The sequence below is a fragment of the Vigna unguiculata genome, chromosome 5 (genome assembly GCF_037176805.1).
Source record: "Vigna unguiculata cultivar grain cowpea cultivar isolate G323 ecotype 2 chromosome 5, ASM3717680v1, whole genome shotgun sequence".
Lineage (NCBI taxonomy): Eukaryota > Viridiplantae > Streptophyta > Magnoliopsida > Fabales > Fabaceae > Vigna > Vigna unguiculata.
In genome coordinates, this window is record NC_140796.1 from 11,177,369 (window position 1) to 11,198,821 (window position 21,453).

At 33.2% G+C, this 21,453-nt stretch overlaps 2 protein-coding genes across 2 annotated transcripts; both read left to right on the forward strand.

Moving 5' to 3' along the window:
• Positions 1-3,010: 3,010 nt before the first annotated feature.
• LOC114185860 (uncharacterized) lies at positions 3,011-5,297 on the forward strand. The gene is made up of 3 exons (XM_028073800.2): positions 3,011-3,842; positions 3,988-4,707; positions 5,008-5,297. The coding sequence occupies exons 1-3, from the start codon at positions 3,216-3,218 to the stop codon at positions 5,173-5,175; spliced, it is 1,515 nt and encodes a 504-aa protein (XP_027929601.1). The 5' UTR covers positions 3,011-3,215; the 3' UTR covers positions 5,176-5,297.
• A 433-nt stretch (positions 5,298-5,730) lies between these two features.
• Positions 5,731-10,594, forward strand: LOC114185208 (chaperone protein dnaJ-like protein). The gene is made up of 7 exons (XM_028072803.2): positions 5,731-5,964; positions 6,074-6,283; positions 6,764-6,830; positions 7,987-8,318; positions 8,432-8,573; positions 8,709-8,834; positions 9,958-10,594. Exons 1-7 carry the CDS (start codon positions 5,943-5,945, stop codon positions 10,340-10,342), a joined length of 1,284 nt encoding a protein of 427 aa, XP_027928604.1. The 5' UTR covers positions 5,731-5,942; the 3' UTR covers positions 10,343-10,594.
• Positions 10,595-21,453: the final 10,859 nt, after the last annotated feature.

A 21,453-nucleotide genomic window follows, 5' to 3' on the forward strand; every position in this document is an offset into this window, starting at 1 on the left:
CATACGAGTATTGGAATAAACACTAGAGGAGTGTGTCTATATATTGATCAGACACGAATCTATCGATATAAGTTAGATGAGTATATTCATACACATATTAGATACGTATACTAATACACATTAAATGATTCTATCTATTATCTTATTAGACAGACGAGTCTTGCAATATTCCTTAGACAAGTTTGTCTATATATTAATTAGACGAGTCTAATGATATACATTAAACAAAATAGGTCATATATTGATTATACAAGATTAATAACACACATTAAACAAGTTGTCAATCAATTGATTAGACGAGTCTAACAATATACGTTAGACTAACCTTTTCGTACACTGTTTTGTACTTTTAACAATTATATTCTACATGTCTACTTTATTTTTGCACATATTTTGTGTTGTGTATTTTTACAAAGCCTACTATATATTTCTATAAATATATTGACTTTTAAAATATATAAATAAATTTTCAAGTTAATTATATTAAACACATAGTTATAAACTCAAAAATATTTATTATTTCTAAATTTATTTTAATATACATATACAAACCTCAACATGTCCTAGAAACAAATTTAAAACTAGATTATTATAAAAAACTATATCTTACTAATCGAACACCAGTCGGCAGCAGAAAAATGGGTTTTTGTACATAAAGAAAAAGTCGAAGTATTTTTTAATTAAAAGAATTAGAATTATCAAATAAGTTGGATGTAACTATATCATATGGCAACGGAGCGGAGCGGGGACGGGTTTCGCTATCCCATACCCATTCCCGCATAAAAAATTCATCCCCATCTCCATACCCAAACCCAACGGGTATCAAACTTTTTTCCCATCCTCATCCCCACCGGGTAACGGGTATAATCTCGTACCCATACCCGTACCCGTGTTCTAACTACTTCAATATTAATTTTTATAAAAGAAAAAAAATTATGGTAAAGAAAACATAATATTATGAAATATTCAATATTAGGAGAATTTTCTTCGATGTCAAATACCTTAAAATAAATTATAATTGTTTACATTTTATATTAGAATACCAAATAAAATTTCATGTGAACCAAAACATTTATTAAATTTGCAAACTACAACATTGATGAACTTAGTTGATAAAATTAAAAAATATTTCAAAAAAATATAAAAGGAAAACAAATATTCAAATTAAAATATATTTTAAATGTTTGTTTACTTCAATTTTTTAAATTCTAATGAATCTCTTTTTTATACACTAATAAAAGTTATAATATATCACTTGATCAAAATGACAAAAAGAACAAATAATAAAAGGAAAAAAAAATATTCAAATTAAAATATATTTTAAATATTTGTTTACTTCAATTTTTTAAATTATAATGAATCTCTTTTTTATACACTAATAAAAAGTTATAATACATCACTTGATCAAAATGACACAAAGAACAAATAATAAACATAATAATAAAATTTTGACATAGATTTTATATCTTTTGAACTTCAATATATGTTGGATAGTGACAAAAAAATATTCATAGAAATTACATTAAATTTTTATATTGTAGTAAATAAAAATTATTTATATAATTAAAGTGAAAAAAATTACAGTATGATTAATAGTGAGTTATAAAATAACAAATAATTAGATAGAATATATCGAAATATTATTCTACATGATGAAAATAAACAATAAATAAAAATATTAAAAAAACAAATGTGTGTTTTAGAAATAATTTGAGAGACTATCGAAAGAAATCGCACAAAGGAAATCAAATGTATAATTAAGGTATGATAAAATGAAAAAAAAAAACTTAGAGAACTAATTATTAAATTATGTTTGAAGTGGTTAAAAATAAATAGAAATATCATTAGTGACCAAAAAATTTGTCATTAAATTACAAATAAATTAGTAATTAAATTGGTTACTAAATCAAGTACCGATTCGATCATTGAATCGGTCACTAATTTAGACAATAAATCAACTACTACCACCAATGATGAAAAATAGTGACTGATATGGATTATTGACTAAATCAGTCACCATTTCATGTTTTTCTTGTAGTGAATTATCATATACTATTCCTAAATATCATTATATATATATATATATATATATATATATATATATATATATAATTGTAACCACTTCAAACAGAATTTAAAGTGAAAAAATTACATTATGATTAATAATGAGTTATAAAATAAAAAATAATTATATAGAATATATCGAAATATTATTCTACATGATGAAAATAAATATAATAAATAAAAATATTAAAAAACTAACAAATGTGTGTTTTAGAAATAATTTGAGAGACTATCGAAAAAAATCACACAAAGGAAATCAAATGTATAACTATTTGAGAGAACTAAGAAAACTTTTCAAATATCAATATATATACTTAATGGTTGAAAAATAACGAAAATTATTTTAATGAAACAAAAGAGTTCTTCAAATTAAACAAAAATTAATAATAATAATAAGTAAAGAATTTTTTTTATATTACCTTAAATTGAGAGTATAAACATTCTCATGTGAAAGGAAAATTTATAATAAATAAAAATATTAAAAAATAATATAAATATTCAAATGTGAGGCATAATTTTTTTTATTAACATACATCATTTTAACATAATTACATAAAGGTTATGATAAGATAAAAAATATATTGGAGATGAGAATGAGTATAATGACAAATGAAATAATTAAAAGAAAAAAAAAATATATATATATATATATATATATATATTGATTAATTGTGAATATTTTAATAATTTAAACGAGAATGAAGATATGGCGGGGACGGGTATTATGGCGGGTATATGTACATCCCCATACCCATCCCCATACCCAACTAAAAAAGTCGGGGATTCCCCATACCCATACCCAGTCAATGCGGGGGATTCCCCGTCAAAACGGGGACGGGTTCGGACAATACCCACGAGGACGGGTTTATTTGCCATCTATAATAAAAGAAATCGGTGTGAAATGTTTTTTTTTTCTTGCAAATAACCCTTTTACCCAATATTGGAGTAAGGTATTTTCCATTGCGCAGGGCACCTATACACCTTTCCTTCATTCTTAGTGAATTCCAAAGCATGAAACTTTGGAACCTTGAAGCTTGCATTACTTTCCTCTTCATGTGTTCCACTTCATTCCTTTACCCTTCACCAAAAATAAGAACGGAACATAAAACACTTTTTGCTTCATTAATTTTCTGGAGTTTTATGTTTCAGACATGGCTTCCAATCAAGAAGCAACAATCCCTTTGAAATTTTGGGTGGACGAAGAACAAAACAGTGTAATTGTGGCAGAGGCGAGTGGAGACTTCGTTGATGTTCTCTTCAGTTTCCTCACCCTTCCAATGGGAACCATCATCAGGCTAGTATCAAAAAACCAACCTTTAGCGATCGGTTGCATCGACAACCTGTACCAGAGTGTGGAAAAGTTCAACACCAACGTCTTCTGGAACCGTATGTGCCGGCAAATGCTGCTTTCTCCGCGCAACCCTTCGGAAGCCTCTTGCCAGAGACTGAAACTGAAGGTGGATGACACTGTGCCCTCGAAGTATTTCGTGTGTGGGTACTGTTTAAAGGGCAGTGATTTGTTGGTGAGTACTTTTGCTGGGGCAAGTTGCTACTGTGGGAAGATGATGACCAAAGAGATGAAGGTGCTGGAAGAGTCAAAGGAAGAGAGTTCTTGGGGAAATGGAGTTTTTGTTAAAGGGGATGCAATGTTCTTGATCTTTGATGATTTGAGAGTGCTGAACAGCTCTCCTGGTAACACTGTTCAGCAACTCCTCCAACTTGGATACAAAGACTTCGACAAGATGAAAGAAATTTCTGTAAATGTTGGCATGAAGGAGGTAATATTATCTTCAAAATGATGCTATTAGACAGGACCATTCCTTTAGTATATAATACTTTGAAAGTATTAGGAAATTACCTTGTTTAAATGAATTATAACTGTACAAGGTTAAAACTTCCTTTGTTTTTTTATTTCTTTTTCAGATATATAGCATACTAAAGCAAGCATTAACCTCCAAATCTCCTCTAAGTGATGTATTCTTGGCAAACAGAGAATCTAAGCCAACACTCCCTTCCTTCTCACCAGATTCTGGTCCAAGCCACCATAGAGGCTCTTTGGAAGTGAAGATAACAGTGAGCAAATCACAGAACAAGATTCTGTTTGCTGAAGCAGAGGGAAATTTTGTGGATTTTCTATTCAGCTTCCTCACCATACCTCTTGGATCTATTATAAACCTCATGAATGACAATTTATCCTTTGGAAGCATTGATAACTTGTACAAAAGTGTGAAGGATCTTAATTCATCATGGTTCATCGGATCAGCAACCAATTCCTTACTGAATCCATGTGTCCCTCATCAATTTGGTTGTACAAGCCAGCCAATACATGTTCCAGAAGAAGAAACTCCCAGTTATTGGTTTGGCACTAAGGTAGTGAATGCCAATATCAAACGTGAAGCGATTTCAAAGAATCAAGACTTGTTACAAGATCCAGTGGCTATGAAAATTTTTGAACCAAGATGTTCTGATGGAGCAAGAGGATCTGCTGTGGGATATATGAAGAGGCCCTGCATATTTGTTGTGAGGGATGATCTTCATGTGACACCAATGACAACTACTTCTAGCATTTCCTTCGTACAAGAGTTGCATGTGCCATTGGATGATTTTGAGGAGCATTTGGTGGAAATTAAGAACTCTCGCGAGGTAATCATGTTCACAATCCACTCTTATGACTTCTTCTTTGGCGTTGCTGTAAGAGAATTGATTCACACATTGTTGTATGAAAATTTGATCATATACATGGTGAAGTTATCATGAACAAACATTAGGTTGAAAGTTTACACTAAACTTTTTACATCAAATTTGCTTCTACAGTGAAATTACATTATTTTAAAGTCAATTTAAACAAAAAAAAATTACAAATAGTTGGTTATGATGAACTTTCTACAACTTTTCTTCCATTGACACTTCTTTTTCAATTCATAATTGTGTCCATTTGGTCAGGCACTGAACCTGTTGAGAGCTTCTTTGACATCTAAAGCTGCTTTGACAGATAGCCTATTCTACTTACTGAAGAAAAGGAAAAGGGAAATGTGTATTTTGAGATGTATTGGGTGGAAGGAAGAAAGAGATGAAAACAAAAAACATGGAAACAGAAAAGAAAATTATTGAATTGTTATTATTTTTTAAAAATTTGAACACAATTTGAATTGGGGCTTGTCATGGTTGGACACGGTTTCGACATTTGTAAGAAACGACTAATGATTATTTTTGTTTCGGCTTCCCTAACAGAACAGATCTGAGTTGTACTTTGCATGGAGTTTGAAAAAAAAGTCCATCTACGGTTGATTAAAAAAATCAATGTATTGGAAAAATATTTTGTTTATGTAGTAAAGTTTATAATAAGTATATAACTTATATAATAATATAATTAAAAGTTATAATCAATAACTTGAACATATAAATTACACTCTAGATTTAAAACAGATATACGTATCGTGATACAAATTTGTGTTTAATATTTCGTATAGAATAGTTGTATCCACGTATCCGTGATTGCATAATCAATGTTTTTACCCTGTCTATTCACCATCGAAATCAAGCGGTGAATACAAAGTTATTTTAATTTAATAAGTTATTTTAAGTTTGAGCAATAAATATGATTTTAATTTAATAAATATATAATTGATGAATAAATAATAAATTTCCACACCAAAAATTCCGTTTCTGTAATTGCCATTTGATGTATAACAGAAAGTGGGGCACGCGGTTTGTAAACCGCAGGGTCATTCACAATGATCAAATCATAACACCGTTTGACTTGTGTGTTTGTGTATCCACAATTCTATTTCCTTAATGGCGAAGTTTTTAACTCGATTATAAGGCACCCAAGTCAATTATCTGTTCTCCACTCTCAACTCTCAACTATCCATCCCGCCATGGAGGAGCCTCTGCTATCAGGTACAATTTCACTTCTTTGATGGCTAAGTATCAATTTAATGGCTGATTTTGAATTTTTAAAACGATTTTGATTCTGGGTAATTTATAATTTTTGTTGGGTTTGAATTAGATAAGAGAAGTGGATCGGTTGAGGCGGACAGTGGAAAATGGAGCTCGTATCAGTATGTGGGTGGAACTGGTTCTGCGAGGCCAACTGCTTCATTGGCTGGAACTGAGGTAAGTGTGGATGAAATACGATCTGCTGCTGCTGCTTCTTCTGGTTACTATCCTCCTTCTCTTCATGGGGCTTTGGTTGGTTCACCTGAGCCTGATCCTACAGGTGTGTTCTCTTGTGGTTCCTGATTCTCATCTCAATAATGATGATTGCCAAGGTTTTAAATTATAGTTACAGCCGCAGTTTCTTCTCCCCACCCTTGAAATATGGGATAAAAGCGGCTAAAGTAGCCACAGTTGCGTTCGCAATGACCCCAAAGATATTGATTTTGTGGCTGTAATTGACCATTTTTTATCTTGGTGTTTGGTTTTGATCTTGTGTTTTTTATATTCATTGCACCAGTAATTCATGCAAATTTTGACACATATGTGTTCTTTATTGTGTAATAATTAAAAAGTTGTAGACTCCAAAGTGATAATCATTGTACAACGGCTAGCATTGGATAGGGGGAATTTTCTGGTTTTTCTTCAGCTGCGGTTTCTATTATAATTTTGAGACAAATGGAGATTTACTAGTTTAAGTTTATTGTCGGAAGATACTTTACCTGTATGACCTGGACGCTGAATACATTATTACTTGTTGCAGAGCAAGCTCTTGTTTATCAAGGTGGATATGGAGGAGATTATGGTGGACCAAGACCCCAATTCCAGAGGTATAACATCTACAACAAATCCATAAAACATGTGTTTCATGTAGCTTCTCATATTGAAACTGGGCTGTACAATAAGCTGTTTAATGTTTTGGTTTCATTGTCGGAAAGAATTAACGGAGGGTTTTATTATATAATGATTCAAACCTTGTTGTTACCGAAATTAGATGGTGGAAATAAAATAAATGTATAGAAGTGTGGACTGGTAGACAATGTTTTATGAGGCAGAAAGATAGAGAATCAAATTAGATGGTGGAAATAAAACAATTTCGTTGATTGTTATTGTGTACAATGTAGAGTTACAAAGTGCTTTCTAGGTGGTATTTTGAGTGTTCGGAGGGGTCTAGCTAAGACATCAGAGCAGAAAACAGAAACAAAGATGTATGGAGTTTGATAATTAAGGGCTGATTTAAGTCGCTTTGATTAAAGAGAACATCCATCAAATGAAGGTACATTTGCTACCTGAAAATGTGTAAGTAAATGTATCTGATCTTGGTGGTGGTGTTATGAAGCACTTTTAGGAACCATTGGGAAATAAGTGAAATCATATATTCAGCGGAAAGCAACTAATTTATAGGCTAGAGTCTCTTTTACAGTGAAAATAAGATAGGTAATCTCTCCCTTTACGTGCTTGAGAAAATAGTAAATAGCAAATACCAATAGCTCAAAAGGGGTTGAAGGGGAGAGAAATTAGGAGGGTTCATCAAGATAAATTTCTGTCATCGCTAATGACTTCATTAGAATGTTACTTCCCTCCTTTTACTATTGGCTGGTGTTTATGGTTTCTTCACATAAATTAAGAAAAACAATTACTTCAAGACAATAGTATTTGTTAGGGACCAATTTTACTGAAATATCTTTACTCTTTTAATTTCTTATTAACTGAAATGTCAATTGGCATGATTTTTCTCAAAGCTAAAAAAATAATCAATATGAAATGGAAGGACTTCTAGATTGTCCTGTTTCCTCCAATAGGTCAAGGAATTGGCACCGCAATTTTTGGTGAGGCATATTATGCATGTTTATTTAAAAAGTATCTTCCTCATGTCACGTGTGTCTAAAATGCATGCCTTTTGATAAAGGCCATTCTGATATGGACTTCTCAAGGTCAATAATATATCGGCAAATAATCTTTGTTAACTGGGTGATCCTCTTTTAGGAAAATTCTGGATGAAGTGGAGATACGAGAGTTGCTCATTGATCATGTTGGTCATCGTTGCTGTTGGGGTAGCCGTCCTGCTCGAACATGGAAGATTCATGCAGTGGAGGACTGTAATGTTTATGTAGGAACACTGGATACATTTATAGAGGAAAGAGAGATCGTAAGAGAGACTGAACCATACCTTGGTGGCGGTATTGATGGAAAAGATAATGGACCTGAACTTGGTATTTGGGAATTGGATCTAAGATCTCAGTTCCCTATTCTATTTGTACCCTACAACGAAGTGCGGCAAAAGATTCCTCATTCTGAAGTTATTGAGAAATGCTCAGGTGAATTCTGGATTTTGATTTCCAAGATTCACAAATAAAATATGTACACGCATATACTACTATTTCACCACTATGTCCTTTTACCTCCTAACAAAATTGTCGAAATTATTCAGTTTGTGCTGGAAGAGGAAGTACAGTCTGTGCCACATGCAATGCAGACCAAGAACCTGGATTTTACAAGGAAAATCAGATGACTCAGTGTGCTACTTGTTATGGAAGGGGTTTAATAGCTCATAAAGATGGTTCCGACACAGAGTGAGTAATTTGTTTGTTCATATAATAGATCAATGTTGAATTCAAGCAGAAGTCAAATGCCCTGGCCTCATTACTTTCTCTCAAGGTGGAGGTTTATACTGGTAATTCATTTATTCAAGTTACATTTTCTTGCAGATGTGTGAAATGTAAGGGCAGGGGAAAGATTCCTTGTGTGACTTGTGGATCACGTGGGCTAATTAAGTGTGTAACATGTAATGGAAGTGGTTCTCTTCTAGCACGCAATATAGCCATTATTCGATGGTATGTCAATCTGGCTTTGTCTAATCATACCTTTGCCTAATTTTTTCCTTGAATAGATAGCTTTGAGGAGTACATTGGTATAATAATAATACTCAAACTTGTATATAATAATAATAATAATAATAATAATAATAATAATAATAATATATTATCTGGAGTAGTTACTTTAGCAGGCACACGTTGTCATGATTTACGTGCTTTAGTTATAATTTAAACCAGTGTGATATGCATAAAAAAAGTCTCTGTAGAATGAACTGCATCAGCACTAATTATGAACCTTTTTATGACTTATCTGTAACTGGCTGAATAATACAAGTTCCTCCACCTTTTTTTTATCCCAAAAGGGTGCTGCTGTTCTTTTTCTGAAATACAAGTGCTCTGCCAAAGCAAGGGAGTTTGAAACATGGTAAAACATTGATATAAAGAGAGAACAAGTAAAATAAAATTTATGTAATTTAATCATCCTCTTAAAGCTAAAGTTGACCCCAAATTTTTGAAATAAAAATTTGCTGTTTATTGTGGTTTGGAAGTATGGTTGATAGTTAGAAGAGAAAGATGTGAACATTAAGGTGTTTAGGTAACCGAAGATAGGAAAAGCTGAGGAAGACCTTTGAATTTTTTGACGGGAAAGTTGTCTTACATGGTTTCGAGATCCATTCAACATTCAAAATCTAATCGAGAAAAGTAATATCAGAGGTTCTCATGATGGTTTGAAGTTGAACTTGTTTGAAATAAAGATTCTGGTGTCATATAAAAGTTCAAGCCAAACACAACAGATGATTGAATGTAGGAAATTAATTGAAATAATACTAACAGACTTTGTAGAAAATAGATCATTATATGTAGTTGAATGGCCATTGTGCTGTATCCATGATAAAGATTTTGTACTGTCTAAAGCGGTGAGTTCAAAATTTAGTTAGAGGTCAAGGCCTGTGTCACAATTTAATGTTTGGGCATTACTGCTCAATCATTGTGCATAAATGTCATCTGTCACTTTAAATGTGGGACTTCTAATATATAATCTCGTTTAAGAAATTCATAGACAACCAATTTCATGTTGTTATGCATAACATTGATTCCTTTTAGTGACAATCCTAAAAGACCAGTGTTTGCGCTGTTACAGGAAGACTCTTTCAACTCGGAAAGTAAATGCAACGAGTGGAGCAGCTTCAGTACCAGATGAGGTTTTCAATAGGTCCAAAGGGGTGGAATTGTGCAACACTCAGGCACACCAATGCACACCAGCCTTTTTTGCAGATTCTTATTTTCTGAACAAGTTTTCTTCTGATGTCATTGCTGAAAGAGCACAAGTACCTGCCACTGCAAGGGTCATATGTGAGAGGCACACAATCTCAGTTGTGCCAGTAACTCGTGTAACCATGTGTCACCGTCGGCAATCCTTCAGTTTCTATATCATAGAATATGGCAGGGAGGTGTATCTTAAGGATTATTACCCTGCTAGATATTGTTGGGGCCTGTGTCCATGTCTGGAGTGGTTGAAGTTGTAATGTTTGAAACTTTTTATACTGGCAGCATTGAGGGGTACACCAGGTTCCATCTACAAGATTACGAGTTCTGTGTTTGTTTGTTCAGTTTGATAATAACATAAGCAGATTTCTGGGTTTGAGAGGTGTGAAGATGAACAATGTACTATTTATCTTTTTTTGCCATTGAATAAATCTTATCATGTACTTGGTTTCTCTTTTTCATAAAAAAGCATCGCCTAGTAGGATTTCTAGCTGGTTTTATTAAAGCTTCAATCTTTGTTACATTCCTTGCTTTCTCGTCTCCATGGAATGGAAGTAATGAAGAACAATTTCAAGTCTAAAACACAAGTCCTTCATGTTATACTAACAGCTATGTATACGAGTGTAACTTTTAAGCTTATTTTATTTCGGTAATATGAATTACATTAAATAGCCGGTGCAAGGAGAAAGCGAAAAACTAAGCCACGCTTAAATCATGGCTAAATATCAGGGACATCTATTCCTAAAGAATAGGCCTTCTTATTTAATTCAAAACAGACAAATTCACTTGGACGTGCATAACACACCCCTTTTAAACTGAAATCAGTTCATATCTTCAACTTTGCACATTCTAAGTAGGGCCGGGCATAGTTAATTAAATTGTACTGAACTTTAGATTATTTGTACTAAATGAAACTAAAATAATTGAACCATATGTAATAAAATTTGAATTGAACTATTATACAGTTCAGTTTTAAAAAATTGAACCCCTCAAAATTAAGTTCAGTTAACTGTTTAGAAACTGTTATCTAATAATAGAAACTCTGTCCAATTCACAATTGACCATTGTCTTGTTGTTCACCACGTTCTCTCTGTTGTCCGCTGCTGCTCTTTGTGCCATTGACGACGTAAGATTCAACTTCACTTATGTTTCTCGATCTAACTTCTTCTTGCGAGAACATTTGCTTTTTCGTTTGTAGCACCAATTTAATTTCTGAAATTTCAACTTTACTCTTTTCCTTTCCAAAGAAAATTTACATTTTAGGGTTTTTTTTTTGTTGAGATCGCAGAGACCCGATAACTGTACTTCTTTGCTTCACTACTCTACTTACTTCATCTCAAAATTGATTTCAATTGGAACCTAACAGTGTTTGGGAAATGGTTTAGACTAGTATAAGCTACATAGTCTTCCTAAACTTTTTGGAATTCTCTCGTATTTCCTTCATAAATGTTAACTATTCAAGAATAACATTTCATTTGGGAAATAACATTATTGCTTCATTTGTTTAACATGATATAACAGAGATTATTGGTGTGGTGCTTTCCTTTGACCCTAAGCCAATCAAGGTTAAAATTTACATTTTCTCTCACTTGGTGATTTGCTAGATTAAACATGTAATTTATTTTCCTAGTGGCTATTAGTTAAACATGTCATTTATTGCTCTGTATATGGGATAAAGTAAGAAGAAATAGTAGAATCACTAAATCTTAGAGGAAAGTGGAAACATATATTGTCTTTTGGCGTCTTTTGTTCACCTTTGAAAATTGATTCAAGTTTTGGCGTCTTTTGTTCTCATCACTGCACAAAATTGTCACACAAGTCAGGCCCTTCATCTAATTTATATTATTTTAATGAGTGGAAAGAGAGAACAAAGCTGAGGCTATCTCTACATCTGTTCCGAGTCATGTTTCACCACAACTAGAGACAACATCCGCATGGTTTAGTTATCACAAAAATGGGAGCATTATACTTGAACACCATAAGAAATTAATAACAAAAGTTTCTAATGAAATTTATGATGTTTCTTCATGATGGAGGCAATCTCAAATGATATGGTGTGTCTTCCTGCCACTAGATGCTCATGAATAGGGAGATAAGTTACTAGAAATGTTACACTTAAATAGGAGACTCCAAAAATTTGAATGTTACTTTTTGTGCAGAGTTGGAATGGCTTAAAGCAGTAGTAGAATGGCAAAGCCAACATGGTTTTAACGTGTGTCAACCTCGGAAGAAGATAAGAATCTTTGTATCCATAGAAGCATTTCTCGTAGATAATCTGGCATATCTCCTGGTGTGTTTGTTTACTACAAAATGATTAGGCCCACAAATTGTCAAAGGGTGTCATGGTCAAAGGAGAGTGAGGTATGAGTGCAACCCTTTTTGTTTTTGTTGTCATCATACTATAAATTTCATAAAATTATGCAACTGAAATCTGATGCAAGCACAATAATTTCCTAGTCAATAATTAATACAACTTCTGCATCTCTATTTCGTGCAAATAGAACTTCTGCACATCATGCAACTCTAACATCTAAGTTGGGTAAAATGTGTTTTAACACAATTTATTCCATAATAAATCATGCCACAATATGTTCTTTTAATACACGTACAACAACTTGAAACTAACATCAAAATAGTCACCCCTTTTATCTACTAACTTTTCTCCATCCTTTTCCATCATGAACCTATTTTCTTACATGTTATGAAGTAGTACTCTAAAAAAGCCTCAAGCATTTAACTCATTTTAAACTGTTTATTATATACTAAGTTTACTGTTTTTGCATTGTAGCATACTGGTAATTTTCATTGATATGTATATGCTTAATTTAATTATCTCCACTTCACCCACCTCAAGGGAAGAAATAATGAAAGTTTTTGTAGCTCCTTAATGGTTGGCTAAAAGTCAAACATGGTTGTAAATGAAAAAGTTATGTGGCTGGCTGAACTCATTAGTAGTGCAGGGTGTTGTGTTGCTGATTTCTTCAGAACTAATTTATCTTTCTACTCAAACAATTCTGACTGCTGACCAACTAAAAGGAAAAGGTCTTTGAGGGAATTATTAAAAGGGATCTCATGGTGAAATATACTTGGTAATTTAGTACTCTACAATTTTCACAGACTTGTGCTATTAAAAGTACTGAAATGCATTCGTATATATTAACAAACAAAAGAGTACATGATGCATTGAACTAATTCAATTCATTATAGTCTTTCAGGTATTAATCGCAGCTTTACAAAAGCTCACATATCTCGTTGTAAGGCACCCTAAAGTTAATTTGTAGCAGGGTAAGACAATCATCTTCTAGCTTTAGCGGTTCCCAAACCCTCAATAATTATCACACAGATTAGATGAATTTTACATTGCCGGAAACCGTCGAAACTCTCACACCAACTACTTTTGGGATTGATCCTTTACCTCCTTGTATGGCTACATTGTCAATAGAGCATAGTAAAGGTCAGTCAGATGTGTGAGGGCATTTTACCAAACAAAAACCTTATTATGAGAAGAAGGCTAAGTGCAATTACTGTGGTGATTTGATTAAATATTTGGCTGGAACAAGTGGGATGAGGAATCATTTGATAAGATGCAAGGAAAATCCTAATAGAGAAGCATTCAAAAGGCAAAAATTGTCATCATCAACTACAGAAGGGTTAGTGTTGGCCCTTCACCAACTATTTCTAAGTTTGACCAAAATGCATCTCGAATGAAGTTGGTGAAGATGTTTGTGAAGTCTGAGCTTCCTTTTCGATTTGTGGAAGATGAAGACTTCCGTGACTTTGTGCGGTCCTTGCAACCAAGGTTTGAGGTTCCATCCCGCACTACATTGAGGCGTGAAATGTGGGAACTCTATGAAGAGGAAAAAGCAAAGTTGAAATTTTTTCTATCAAAGCAGTGTGGGAGGGTTTGCTTAACTACAGACACGTGACTTCAATCCAAAACCTAAACTACATGAGTTTAACAGCTTACTTTATTGATGATGATTGGAAGCTTCATAAGAAAATTTTGAATTTTTCTCAAACAACAGGTCATTCAGGGGAGCTCATTGCTAAACATGTTGAGGCTTGTTTGAATAACTGGGAGTTGAAACGCGTCCTTAGTGTCACAGTGGATAATGCTACAGCAAATGATGTTGGGGTCCAATACCTCAAAAGAAGGATGTTATCATGGAATTGTCTTGTCTTAAAGGGAGAATATGTTCATATGCGTTGTTGTGCACATATATTAAGTTTGATTGTGAAGGATGGGTTAAAAGAGATAAAAGATTCAATTTCAAAAATTCGGAGTGCAGTTAAATATGTGAAATCTTCTCCAGCTAGATTTGCTAGATTCAAGGCTTGTGTTGAACAAGAGGGAATTTCTTATAAAGGTCTTGTTTGCCTTGATGTTGAAACCAGATGGAATTCAACTTATCTAATGTTAGAGGCAAGCTTGAAGTACAAAGATACCTTTGTCTTGTTAGATATGCAAGATAAGAAATTTGGTGCTGAAATGACCAAAAGTAGTGGTGCGCCATTAGAAGAGGATTGGGAATATGCGAGGTCTGTTATACCATTCTTAAAGATGTTTTATGACTCTACCATGCGCATTTCTGGTTCTTCTTACGCCACTAGTCATATGTAAATGAAGGAAGTGTTTGGAATTGGTAAAAAGATTCGACAATATTCTGAGAGTAGTGATGTGAGCATAAGATTGATGGCAATGAGGATGAAGGGTAAGTATGACAAATATTGGGGAAATCCCAATGGAATTAATATCTTATTATTGATTACTATTGTGCTTGACCCTAGGAGTAAGTTGGATTTTGTTAATTACTTCATTGACTATATATTTGAATCTAGCATGGCCAGTGGATTGAAATCAAAATTATTATCATCTTTAAAAACACTTTATGATCAATATCAAGGATTTGAGGAGGGTTCTCAAAGTAGCCAACAAGAATCCCAACTAGATGATGAAGATGATGATCCTCATGGCATGAGTTTCTACCTAAGAGCTACAGAATGTAGATTTGATTATATATCAGAGCTTGATAAATATTTGAGAGAGGATCCTGAACCTTATATAAAGTCGGTTGAGCTTGATGTTTTACATTGGTGGAAGGTAAACTCAACTAGATTTCTTATCCTTGCAAACATGGCTAGAGAGGTGTTAGCCATTCCCATCTCTACCGTAGCATCAAAGTGTGCATTCAGTACAGGAGGAAGGGTGGTTAGTTCTTATCGTAGTTGCCTAACGCCTAAAATAGTGGAAGTACTTGTTTGCACACAAGATTGGTTAAGAGGAACACCTTTCTCTATACTTTTTAATGAGGATCCTAAAGAGCTTGATGAATTTGAGCAAGGTGAGTTTATATGAAAACTTTATATACTTTTTAGTTGATATTTTATATGAAAGCCTAAAATATTTTTTTTTGTAGATATAACTTCTCAAGATGAAGTGGGACCTTCAAGTGCAATTAATTTAGATGATTGAAGATGTATCAAGATGTATTAACATTTTGATGTTGCTTATGGGAGAACCTACTGCAGAACCTATGTATTAAGATGTATAAATATTTTGATTTTGGTGTATTGAAGTATGAGGCTTATTTCAAGTATTATTTCCTAAGCACTTTCAAATTATAAAGTTTATATTATTATTGCGTATTACAATCATATGTAATTGGTGCAATTCGGTTCAAAATAATGTAATTCAGTTCAAAAACAGTGCAATTCAGTTCAAAAATTGTGCAATTCAGTTCATAATCAATGCAATTCGGTTCAAAATAGTACAATTCGATTCAAAAATAGTGAAGTTTATTCAAAATCAGTGCAATTCGATTAAAAATTGGTTCAAAAATAGTGTAGTTAAGTTAAAAATTAGTGCAGTTCAATTCAAGAATAGTGCAGTTCAGTAAATAATAGTGCAGTTCAGTTAAAATATAGTGCAGTTCAGTTCTGATATAGTGCAGTTCATAAAATAGTTCAGTTTATAACAATTCAGTACAGTTCATATTATAGTGCAGTGCAGTTCAGTACAGTTTATTTTTCAGAAAAACAGTTCAGTTCGTCTGAACTATTTTTCAGTTCAGTGCAGTTCATACAACCTGTTTTTCAGTTCAGTGCAGTTTTTGATAGTTCAGTACAATACAGTTATTTTTGCCCAACCCTAATTCTAAGCTTCCCCTTAGTGTTGTGAAGATTTCTAGCTTCAAAACCTTTGTCATAATATCTGTGAACCGCTCCTTAGTACCACAGTGGACCAATTCAATTTCGCCTTGATTTATGGAGGAAATGAAAATGAATATGAATATTTACTTTTGCCTTGCATGATAAGTTTTTTTCATAATTTGATAGTTGAACTATTGTCACAAAGAGTAATGCATTTATCTTGCTTATTTCCTAGCCTCTCAAGCACACATCATCCAAATGTTTGGGGCTACACATGTTGTTGCAACAATAAACTTGACCTCAGTTGTGAAAAATAATACCACAAACTGCTTCTTAGAACTCCAAACAATTAGTCTGTTTGACATTTTAAAAACATACCCGGAGGTTCTTTTTTTGCAATCCAAATCACCAACATAGTCGTTGTCACAATATGCCATCAAATTCTTTTCACATTCCCTTTTATAAAACAGTCCTAAATATATAGCTCCTCCCAAGTAGTACAAAACTCTCTTTGCAACTTGATTATGCAAGGTTGTTAGTGATCCATGAAACGAGCTAGTAAACTCACAACATACATTAAATTTGGTCTTGTGGCAGTTAGGTACATGCGACTGCCTACCATTTGCTTATATATGGTAGCATCAACCTTCAATCCTCCTACATCCTTTGTGAGTTTGTATCTTGGAACAATTGGATTTTTCACATTTTGTAATCCAAATTTTTCCAATACTTCATTGGCATATTTCTGTTGACAAACGAAAATGCCACTAGGATTTTGTGTGACCTCAACTCCTAGAAAATAGTGCATGCATCCCGAATCAATCATCCTAAATTTCCTTTTTATTGAATTCTTAAATTCTTCAAACATGTTCTTACTATTACTTGTGAAAATAAGATCATCCACATAGAAATTAACAATATAAGCATTGCCTTCCCTTTTAACAAAGAGAGTATGATTTGTCATGCTCCTTTCAAATCCTTCATTGATAAAGTATAACTCTATTTTGCTGAGTCAAGCCTGAGGGGCTTGTCTAAGTCCACAGAAAGCTTTTCTAAGTTTCTAAACTTTGTTTTCAGCACGTGGTACCTCATAACCCTTTGGTTGTTATACATATCCCCTATCTACTGCAATGGACAGAACTAGCTCAATAGTGTCCCAACGAGCAACAGGTGCAAACACCTCAGTGTAATCAATGTTAGCTTGTTGAGCATATCCTTTAGCTATAAGTCGTGCCTTACACTTGTCAATATCACCTTTCTCATTTATCTTAGTCTTGAAAATCCACTTGACATCAATCTTCTTTGCTCCTGGTGGTAGATCAAGGAGCTCCCAGGTGGCACTTCTTTCTATTGCTTCAATTTCATTTTTCATAACATCCCTTCATACTCAACTTTTAGTTGCTTCCTTTAAAGTGAGAGGATCATTGTTCACAATCATAGCGAGTTATGGTGTATCCTGGGTGAGATGCTCCACATCATCAACTTCTTTGGATAATCCAACTCCAGATTCATAGTCTTGCATCCATATTGGAGGCTTTTTTGTTGCGTTCAAGGACTTTGTTGCTTATAATTTATGAATTCTTGGTAATTTCAGGATCTCCTTTTGTGGTGATTCTTGAGTCAACATCAACTATTTATGATTCACCACATTTAATATCACTAGTTTTGTTGCTTTCTCCCGATATGCTTCAATCTCACTTTTCCATTTCATCAAACACAACATCATTGGTGATTATTATTTTCTTTGTTTTTGGATCATCCATGCAATAGGCTTTGGATTCTTTATTATCTCCCATGTGCACGCATTTGATACTCTTCTCACCCAATTTTTGGCGGGTTGCATAAGGAATATGCACATATCCTATGCAACCAAACACCTTGAGGTGGCTCACTATTGGATTTCTTTCTTTCCATGCTTCTTCTAATGCCATATCTGTCAAATATGAGATAAGACAACCATTGAGAACAAATGTGGCATGATTTGCTGCTTCTAGCAAGTACTTTTGTGGAACCTCGTGAGCTATAAGCATGCACCTGATCATATTCATCAGTGTGCGATTTCTTTTCGGAGCCACTCCATTTTTCTATGGGGAATAGGTGACAGTGAGTTGTTTGGTGATGCCATGAGCATTGCATTAGTTATTAAATTCTGATAACAAAATTCTCCTCTTTTGTCAATTCGTAGGCACGTTGTTTGGTATTGTTTCCTTCTCCACACATGACTTTAACCTTTTGAATATATTAAAGGCTTCTGACTCGGCATGTAAAAAGTATGACCAAATTTTTCTACTATAATCATCTATAAATGTTAGAATGTACCTCATATGGCTATGAGACTCTAGGGAAATTGCATTGCATATATCTAAATGAATATGTTGGAGAGATTTGGATTCTCTCCATACATTTTTTTTGGGAAGGGATTATGTTGTTGCTTTCCACTCATGCATATGTTGCACATCTGGGATTGGTTCTTCATATATGTAGGCCATGAACTATTCGTTTATAAGTCATAGTGCATAATTCTTTAATATTGAGGTGCCTAAACCTTTGATGCCACAAGCTTGTAGTATTATAAGGAGGAATGGATGATAAAAGTATAAACATGCAATTGACAATTATCATGGTTCTTATAATTAGACCTTTCGCATTGTGATAAATACCGCAACATCCTTTATGAATTAGAATTGACAATTCTCTTTGTTGTAGTTGAGCAATACTAAGTAAATTAGATTTAAGGTTCAGAATATAAAATACCTCTATAATGACCACAATCAGTCCTTTTATTTTTGAGTTGAATTGTACCTTTTTCCCATGACATCCAACTTTGAATCATTACCCAATTTGATGGTGTGCCTGAATGATTCGTTTAGCCTGGTGAACCATTTTTTCTCCACTCATATAGTTGTTACAACTTGAGTCCAGGAACCATATGTCACTACATCCAACTCCTTGTAGTTCTTCATAGGTGGGAAATTCATATTTGAAATGTCCCAGTTTGTGTCAACTATAGCATTCAACAATGGATTTGTTGAATGCTTTCCCTCGGCCCCTAGCTCTTCCATGCCCTCTGCCTCTAGTGTTGGTCATTCCTCAGTATGTGAAAAAGAGGTATCCTATGTGACCTTCAATGCTTATTCAATTATCTCTTGTCGCTTTATTTTTTGTTCATGCTTTGCAATCATCAAGTGTTATCTTATTGATATCTTTTGACTCTTCAATAGAGCACACAATGTAATAATACTTATCTAACAGTGTGCGTAGAATCTTTTCAACAATGTGACCATCCTTCATAGCCTCACCAACTCTTCTCATATCATTTACGATAATCATTACTCTAGAAATGTAATCATTAATGCATTCACCACCTTGCATCTCATGGAGTTTAAACCCCCTTCTGAAGTTGGGCTCTTTGAACATGTGCATTGTCATGATATTTCTATTTCTTTGAGTCCCAAAGACTCTTGGACATTGCTTTGTTGGTGATTGTCATCAGAATATTTTTATCGAGGTTAAATCATTCCAGAGGTTCCCATTTTTGTAGCGAAATCTCAAGTAGGTCCCCCCATTTTTATTTGACTCAATTGAGTCCCTATTTTTGAAAATTCGTTACAATCGGTTCCTTTCCGTTAGTTGTCCATTAACAGTGCTAATTATGTGCCACGTGTCAGCACGTGGTTTTTTTTAATTTTTTTTCAATTTTTTTAATTTTTAATTTTTTTATATTTAAAAAAAAATTACCACGTGTCAATCTGACATTGTGCCACGTGACAGAGACAATGTGATGTGGCAGTGGCAGTGCCACGTGTCACTATTGGATGTGAAAAGTCTCAATGTAGTCCCTATATTTGTTATTTTGTCTCAATTTGGTCCCAATTTTGTTAAAACTGAATCAATTTCATTCGGTATCAAATTTAAATTTTATATAAATTTTACAATGGTATTTTTATTATAGTTGATATTTTTAACAAAATTAAATTTATTTAAATGTATATTTTGCACTGATATTTATTTAAATTTAAATTTAAATATTTATATATCCATAATTTATAGATAAATGTTAGAGTTGTTTTAAAAATAAAAACTTTATAAATTCAAATATAAAATTTTTAAAAAAAATTATAACAATTCTAACATTTGTCAATATTAGAAGTATAAAAATTATTGATATATAAATATTTGAAACAATATTTAAATAAAGTTCAATGCAAAATATACATTTAAATAAACTTAATTTTGTTAAAAATATAATTTATAATAAAAATACCATTGTAAATTTATATAAAAATTAAATTTGATATAGGGATGAAATTGATTTAGTTTTAAAAAAATAGGGACCAAATTGAGACAAAATAACAAATACAGGGACTACATTGAGACTTTTGACATCCAATAGTGACACGTGGCACTACCATTGCCATATCACACTGTCTCTACCACGTGGCACAATGTCAGATTGACACGTGGCAATTTTTTTTTTAAATTATAAAAAAAATTAAAAATTATAAAAATTATAAAAAAAGTAAAAAAAAAAAACACGTGCTGACACGTGGCACATAATTAGCACAGTTACTGGACAACTAACGGAAAAGAACCGATTGCAACGAATTTTCAAAAATAGGGACTCAATTGAGTCAAATAAAAATGGGGGGACCTACTTGAGATTTTGTTAAAAACAGATCTTTCTAATTATCTTAACCACAAAGGGATCTGAATTGATTAATGAGTTTTTCACTTACTTAATGTGAATCTTGAAGGAGTCTTTAAGGTTTAAAACTCAATTAATCAATTTCGCAGTTCTGGGTTAATGGACTGTTTAAATCAATCAAGAAAGATTAAGAGAGAGAAGAAAGAATCAAGACACACAATTTATACTGGTTCGATTCAATGCGAATCTACATCCAGTCTTCTCCTAAGTAACACACTTAGGAGGATTCCATTAAACATAAAGGATCTAAGAATTACAAGCACACCTATATAATTCTAGAACCTAAAACCCAAGAACTTGATCTACCAATCAAGAACTCCCCCTAGGAGCAATGCATCCACACAATTGCACCTAGGTCCACACTTCAAACACTGAAGCAATTGTAATCAGAAATACAGAAAACAAAACAAGAAACGAATACACCTATGCTGTGCAGATTTGACAAGATGCTCCTTGAATCAAGCAAGACCCATCATGGTAGAATCAACCATCAATTCTTCTTGGATCTGTACTTGA